Source organism: Mastomys coucha, unplaced genomic scaffold, assembly GCF_008632895.1.
Source record: "Mastomys coucha isolate ucsf_1 unplaced genomic scaffold, UCSF_Mcou_1 pScaffold20, whole genome shotgun sequence".
Classification (NCBI taxonomy): domain Eukaryota; kingdom Metazoa; phylum Chordata; class Mammalia; order Rodentia; family Muridae; genus Mastomys; species Mastomys coucha.
In genome coordinates this window covers 79,533,963-79,541,532 of record NW_022196903.1, presented here as the reverse complement: position 1 = coordinate 79,541,532, position 7,570 = coordinate 79,533,963, and the positions used below count along the sequence as shown (strand labels likewise).

General features: G+C 50.1%; 1 protein-coding gene across 3 annotated transcripts in view; it reads right to left on the bottom strand.

Moving 5' to 3' along the window:
• Positions 1 to 7,570, bottom strand: part of Add2 (adducin 2) — a 99,954-nt gene that overhangs the window by 37,439 nt on the left and 54,945 nt on the right. For all 3 annotated transcript variants that reach the window (XM_031382408.1, XM_031382409.1, XM_031382410.1), the window contains exons 2-4: positions 7,111 to 7,194; positions 3,154 to 3,370; positions 921 to 1,059 (exon numbers count right to left, since the gene is read on the bottom strand). In XM_031382408.1, coding sequence (XP_031238268.1) covers positions 921 to 1,059; positions 3,154 to 3,336 — 322 coding nt within the window. In that variant the 5' untranslated portion in view covers positions 3,337 to 3,370; positions 7,111 to 7,194. The remainder of the gene's footprint in view (positions 1 to 920; positions 1,060 to 3,153; positions 3,371 to 7,110; positions 7,195 to 7,570) is intronic.

Here is a 7,570-nt window from a genome sequence, read left to right as displayed (position 1 = left end):
CCACACCCACAACACTCTGTCGAGAGCAAGGTTGGCAAATCTCTTTCTCCCGGATGGTGAAGGGACAGAATCTGCATTATGCATAATGCCTCCTAGCTCCTATTTGCATTCTTCCAGCCATTCTTACAATTTATCTTCAGAAGACAGTCCAATCATTTCACCATTTTCTTATTATAACTTATCTTCAAAAGACAGTTCAATCATTTCACTGTTTTCTTATTATAATTTATTCTTAGAAGACAGTTGTGTGCAAGGCATTAAATTTATTTACCAGGAGGCCTACCACACTGTGATCCATAATAGTAAACGGTAAAGAGATGAACACAATCTGAAACTCCAGTAAGGAATGATGGATTCGTCAGCATGCATCCACAAAAATTATTGCAGAACCCTACTTAGGATGCAAAAATTTAGTTGATATACCATTAAAATATATGTCTTATTCTTGCTTTCAATAACCTATTTATATTAAACCAAAAGAGTTGGAAAGATGCGTCAAAATACTGCTAAGAGTGATTTGGGAGTGGGTTTTGGCTTCCCTCTCTCAAGTGCTTCCTCAGTTGTGGTCATCACCCTATACATCTGAGTCATATGCAGCTTCCGGGCTGTGGGCAGAACTGCAGTCTGGGAAGGGAGCCCACACGTAGTCACTCTGGCTGGTCTCCTGGCTCCACTCACCTCTTCTCATGCCCTGAAGTCACCCCCACCCTTCCCATCCCTGGCAGCATGAGCAATTCTCCTATGGGTCTTTAATTCACAGTAACATCAGAAGCAGAGCCAGGCATCTCTCTGCCCAGGCCTGCTAATGCAACTGCAGCTTGGCTAATGCCTAGCAACCAAGCTGCTTCCGGTGCTTTCTCATCCTGTCCCTACCACAGCCTCTTCCTCTGCTCCTGGCAGACACCCAGGCACCCACATACTCATGGAAGAAGCTGGGAAGACGGCGTGGGAGGTGCTGGCCATGAAGTCCGCGATCTGTCGGAGGGCCCAGATGTTGGAGGAGTTGTTGCCCTTCTTCATCTGCTCCTGGATGAGGCCTTCCAGCTCCTCCCTGAAAGACTGCAGCAGGCCAATAGGTTGGTGCCCTGTTCCTCACGGAGGACCAAGCGCCCAGCAGGCCCTCACAAGAGGGCAAGGCCCTACAGGTCCCCAGAGATTGGTGCCCAGCTCCTTGCAGGAGAACTAAGGACCCTGAAGGTCCCTAGGAGCTGAGAGCACAGCAAACCCGGAGGAGCTGGTCCCTGAGCTCTGCAGGGGTGATCTCCACCCACTCCCTCCAGCAGCTCCTTCACAGGAGGACTGCTCCTGCAAGTATCCAGGGGGTTGCTCTTCTAGCTCTTCAGTAAAGGCCAAGGACCCTGAGGGATCCCCAGACACAGGCTCACTGGGGTCCCAGAGGCCTCTGCACACTGCTGGGTAGGTAGGTATTCAAGAAGACTCTGTTAAAGAACCTGGAGCCGCCCTTTTTTTGTGGGGTTAGTCCCAATTCCAGCGCCCTCCTATCTGAGCCAAGGCTATACCAGTCATGGCAGGACTTCCCTTTAGAAGGAATTAATCGAATGAGAAAGTATGCCCCCTCCCTCCCTGGTAGCACACTCAGGGCTCTTCTCACACATCTGTATTCCTACTGATTGGCTAGGAAGAGAGGGAGAAGGAGGACCTCTGCAGTGCCTGCCACTGTGATGTACTACGCTGAGCTCAGGTTTTCATCCTACTTCAAGCTGGATTTCTTATCTTGCTGGGCAAGTGACAAGAGGAAGCATGAGAGGAACAGGGAACTATAAAGATGCCTATGAACAGCAGTAAAGAACCAGGGTCCTGCATCCCCATATCCTGCCTTACTCACTAATCATGGCTGGAGATGCTCTATTCTGCCTCCCCTCCCTCTGGGAACTACCTTACCCTAAGGGTCAGTTAGGGTTTACCTGACCCTAAGGGTCAGTTAGGGGTTACCTGACCCTAAGGGTCAGTTAGGGGTTACCTGACCCTAAGGCCTTTAAGTAGCTGCTGTCTTCCCCAGGCCTCTGACGTGTGCCAGGAAGGCCTGAGTCTCATTCCTGTCTGTCCTTCTGACCAGTCTGTGTGTTCCTGGTGAAAATTGCCCATAGACCATGGAATACCCTGTTCCAAAAGGCCCCAGGGAAGTCACTTTCCTTCCTGGGCTTCCCAGCCTGTGTTCTGCAGACCCCCAAGTGCTATCCCCCTTCTCTTCCTCACCTCTCTCCCTTGTTCTTCTTCCCTACCCAAGGGCCAGCAGCACTCTTACCCCTCAGCCATCCATCTTTTCAGTGGACTCCCTGCCTGGGAACAAGCTCTGAGGTCCTGCAAGACAGGCACAAACCCACCCTGGTCTGGAGACTCAGGAGCATCTAGGTCAGGCTGGCCCCTGTCCCATGGCTTCTCTTATTCCCCTTCCTCAACCCTGGCTGGACATTCAGATGCTACTGGCTCTACAGTAAGCAGGATACTCCATGCTACCCAGCAAAGGGAACCCTAGGCCAGCCCCATGACAACCCATCCTCCAGATCACATGGTCCTATCTGTTTTCTGTTGCAGGAAAAGAGGACTGAAAACCCAAGCCCAGATGTGGCATAGGAAACCAGGTCAGGGAGGGTGTGTCTCTCTGCCACTTTCTGAACCAGAATTTATGCACATTCCCAGCCTTGCCCTTGACCAATGATTAGGGAGTGTGATGGTTTGTATATGGGGAGTGGCACTATTAGAGGGTGTGGTCCTGTTAGAGTAGGTGTGGCCTTGTTGAAGTAGGTGTGTCACTGTGGGTGTGGGCTTTAAGACCCTCATCCTAGTGAGTACTCTGCTAGCAGCCTTCACATGAAGATGTAGAACTCTCAGCTCCTCCTGCACCATGGTTGCCTGGAATGCTGCCATGTTCCCACCTTGATAATGGACTGAACCTCTGAACCTGTAAGCCAGCCCCAATTAAAATGTTGTCCTTGTAAGAGTTGCCTTTGTCATGGTGTCTGTTCACAGCAGTACAACCCTAAGACAGGGAGGGAACCAAATACCCACATGGCCAGACCCATCTTATTCAGCAAGCCTAAACTGCCAAGACCCTGAGGGAGGGATGGGGAGCCAGAGCCACCAGTCTTTTGAGTCTCTGGGAAACCAGCCCTCCCTGCCCCACTCACTCACAGGGCTCTGCAGGATCATGGTGACCCGCTTCTTCTGCTCCATCAGGTTGAAGTCCTGTCGCAGGTCAGCTGCACGGTTGCGAAGTCGCAAGTACTCAGGGTCATCTTCAGAGAATCGGTCAAAGTAGTGCTGCCCCTGAGAGGGTGGCGGGGAGGCGGCCTCGGGGACCGTGTCCTCGCTCATGGTCCTGCTAAGGCTTCAATCCACTCCTGGAACCCTGTAGAAGACGGACAGGGTGAGCTCCTAGTGGGCCAACTGCTTACTAAGGCAAAGGGTGGTGTGATTCATCATGTCCTGTGGCTGTTTCCAAGTGAGAAGGCAGGTCACCTCCTGGGATGATGACCCATAGGGGCTGCTAATGCACCATCAGGTTCTGTGCCAACAAGTGTCCAGTTTAATTGATTCCACTGGGATGTCAGAGGAGACTTCGTAGGTGGAGAATAAATATGGCCTGCAAACCTTTCTGAGGCTTTCTGTGTTGAGTACTTATAGAGTCAGGCATGAGCTATCCGGATACCCATGGGTACTTTAGTAAAATGATATAGTGGGCTATAATGGGCCGGGGTGTAGTTAATAGTGAAAAGTACTTGTCTAGCACATCCAGGCCATGTCTGACGTCTGTGCCCGGCATCCAAAATTATATAAATACCCTTTTCTTTATGTAGGCCTCCTCAAAAGCTGTGGTCCAGAAATTCACAAAAGAACACTACTGCCAGGAACAGGGGAAGTAGCTCAGTTGGCAGAGTCCTTGCCTAGCATGCTCCACACCACATAGAACAGGGTGTGGTGGCACATACCTATAATCCCAGTATTCAGGAGCTAGAAACAGGAGTCTCAGGAATCAAAGTCATCATTGGCTACATACAGAGTTCAAGTCCAGCCTGTGCTACATGAGACTCTGTCTTCAAAAGCCCTGCAACAGGCACCATCTGATGGTTCTACTGAGCAGATGTTTGGCAACAAAAGATGGAGGATGAGAGACTGGGGGTCAGGAAAGAATGAAGAGGAGGAAGAAGAGGGGGAGGAGGAGGAAGGGAGGAGGAAAAAGCTCTTAAAGTTCTAAAAACAGATTTGGCAGTGTGCAAGTCAAATGAGGAGTACTTGGGGACATTCAAACATGGGTTTGTCCCTTCCATCTAAGTTAGGGAAGTATACCTGCCCTTGGGCTTCTCTAAGCCAAGGTCATCTACAAAGTTCAAGCTTGAGAATCTCACAATTGAGTTACAGCAAAAAGTACAAAAAAAAAACAAACAACAACAATACCCTAAACCAAAACTCAAGAGTGTTTTAAATAAGTTTATGACCTCATGTTGGACCTGTGCTGTTCAGGCCTTATGTATGGAGAGAGAGAGGCCTGTAGCTGGGGGCCATTTCAGGTGAGCAGGTCTGGACTGGAGGCAGTCCTATACTTTGAACAGCTCTGTCCCTTGACACCTGCGTGTGTTCAGTGGGTCTCTTTCCCTTTCTGCCTCATCTTATTGCTCATTGAGGGGTGAGCAGAATGACCACTGGGCTCCCTTCCAGCCCAGACCATTCATGGTTGTGAAAGTTGGAGGCAGACAGATCCATGTAGAAGACACAGAAGGATGCAGGATCCGGGTATCATGGGGGAAGGGAACTGCCTGCTCCCCATCCCTGGGAGCCAGTGCTGAACACTGTGCCTCCACTCTGTTCCCATCTAGATCATCCCTGGACCTTTGGGGTAAGAAGGAACAGGAAGACAGGTGCAGAGGATACATCCCATCTAAGCTGGGAGTCCTCCCATGACTCCTCCCCACTTAACTGCCACTGCTCTCCCTGGTACCACTGTACCAATGCAATCCCCACAGCACTTCAAAGCCCTGAACCTTGGGTGTTTTTGAAATAGAACCAAGCAGCCTCACCTTGTTGCGTGCCCTGGTATGATCATGGATATATGAACTACCTATTTCCTGACACACATCCTTGTGTGTCATCTAAACCACCAGTTCCAGAAGCACCAAGCTTTCTGCATCCCTGGGCCTGGGATGGTGTGGTCTAGCACAGCTGGTCCCGAACCCTCCTGACTTCAGTCCATTCTGTTTAACAGAAAGGCACTGGTCCATAGCTGCCTAGCTGCGACTCTGGCCATGGTTCTATATGTGCTTCCATAAGGATGGCTAACTCTGTCCCCGTGGAACGGGGATTCTGTGACGTGAGGCATCCTTTCTGCAATTCCTGTCCACAGTGCTGGTGGTGACTAGTTACCTGCAGATGGCTTCGTGGGTAAGGCAGCAACGCTGAAACACAAACCACCTGGGGTTCAAATCTCAGCACTACCACTTAGAAGCTGTGTGGTCTTTGGCCAACTCACCTAACTGCACCGAGCAACAGTTAAAGGATAGCAAAGTGTGTGTGCATGTGTGTGCGCATATATACTTAAGACAGGGCCTGGTTCGTGGCATCTGTAATCAAGTCTTCGTCGTTAGTCTTACTAGGTGCCACTGAGGGGGTGCAATCTACTGTCATTAAGAGGAACAGCCTCTCTTCAGGAGGAGAGGCTGGGTTCATCCGTAAGCAGGTGCACACTAGATAACCATAGTGAAGTGTTTTAGCTCAAGAAGCCAATTCAGCCTTGAGCTCTATTAACACAAGGAGCGCGGCAAGGGAAATGGCACATCATCCCAGAGAGCACAGGGGCTGTTAAGTTAGATCTCGGGGCCAGGCATGGTGGGAGTGAGCTCCAGAGATGCTGCTTCAGTTTCTGTACCAAGCTTCAAAACTCCTTTGGAACTTGCTAAATGTTCCTTTTACAAGATAGAACTTTTTGTGACTCGTCGTGAGCTCCTTTCAAGGAAACCCAAGTTTGTTCTAAAATAGGTGGGTCCTGTGTTTCCTCAGACAGCGTCCAGGGAGAGTCTGGCCACCCAGAAAGGCTAGACCTTGATGATGAGGAGTGGAGGATTCCTGTTCCGTGCCATAAACATGCATGCACACATTCTCATACTCACACTCTTGTTCTCTCTCCCACCCAGCCTCAAACCGTTCCCCCACCCCTAAAGACTGAGTTCCATCAGAGGACAAATGATCCACACCTCTGCCTTAAAGCTCCCTGATTCAGGAAACAGCTCTGTATACTGGGGCTTGGTGACCAGGGCCACATGTTGGGAGCAATGATCCACATTAGATCCCGCATGTGCATCTCTTCCACCAGCTATCCCTGACTTTGAGCCTTTATAGTGAAACCATGATTGCAAACAAAGCATTTCTGATGTGGTTTTAGAGTCATTCCAATAAATTCTTGGATCTGAGGAAGGGTTACAGGATTCCCTCCCCTCTTCATATTCTTCTAGCCATGCCAGACAGAGGGAAGGTGATCTGGGTTCCATAGGCGCCCATAGGGAGGTCTTGTTACCTTAAGCATGTGATTCTTTGGCAAAATGAGATTGTGGGTCCCAGCAACTTCTATTCTCTATCATGATTTTTATACCCAGGCCTCTCTATGGGTGGATGCTACTGTCTTCATGTTCAGACATCCACTGAGAGGCCACCTAACCTGCATGAGATCTCATGGGCAGCATTTACTCAGCTGGAACCCTGTCTATCCCAGACCCTCACTCCTCTGCTCCTTCCTACTGCCCCCAAACACATAGCAAGCCACCTTGTAGGAAGAGAGCTTAGGCTACTTTTCTGGTCTGGGAGCCAACTGGCAGAGAGGAACTGCAGACAGACTTTCCTGAGGGGGCCTGAGAAAGGACTTCTCACCAACAGAAACAGCTGGTAAAGGGGGACAGAGACTGGCTATCTGACAGATGGTTTTCCTGGAGTCAATGTCTCTGGGTGCTGCAGAGGGCTCTAGCACATCTAAGGATGGGACCGGGTGTGACATGCTATGTATCTCCCAGTCAGATATGGGAGTTGAGAGCAAAGCCTTGAATGTCTAGACCATCACTCTTAATATACTTTCCCTATGGCCTCCAAAAGCCATCAACTACTTACCAGTAGGCTGAAGCCGGCTGTCCGGTCTCTGTCTTCACGATTAGGAGGGCTGGCACAGCCACACTTCACACAGCGGGGTGGGAACTGCGGGACAGAAATGCAGGCATCAGTACCTCAGCCACACTGATCACCACTGAAGTCAGGTGACAATCTTTACCTGACTTACCCACAGATGTGGCGACCCACTTAGAAATGATCCAGAAATGAGTGCTTAAAAGCTAATCGTGACTATTAACATGTTAAGAAGACACTGTCACCTGTACAACTGGAACCAAACTTCCTTTAAGACCCCATTTGCTGGGTGCAGGTGGAGGGAGGAAAGAGGAAAGGAAGGAGACAAGGAAGTCAGGGAAGAAGATGGAGAGGAGGGAAGGCCTGGGGAGGAGAGAAGGAGAAAGAGAGGAGGAAGGGAGAAGAGATGGGGAAGGAAGTGGGGATGAAGGAGGGGGAAGGAAGTGGG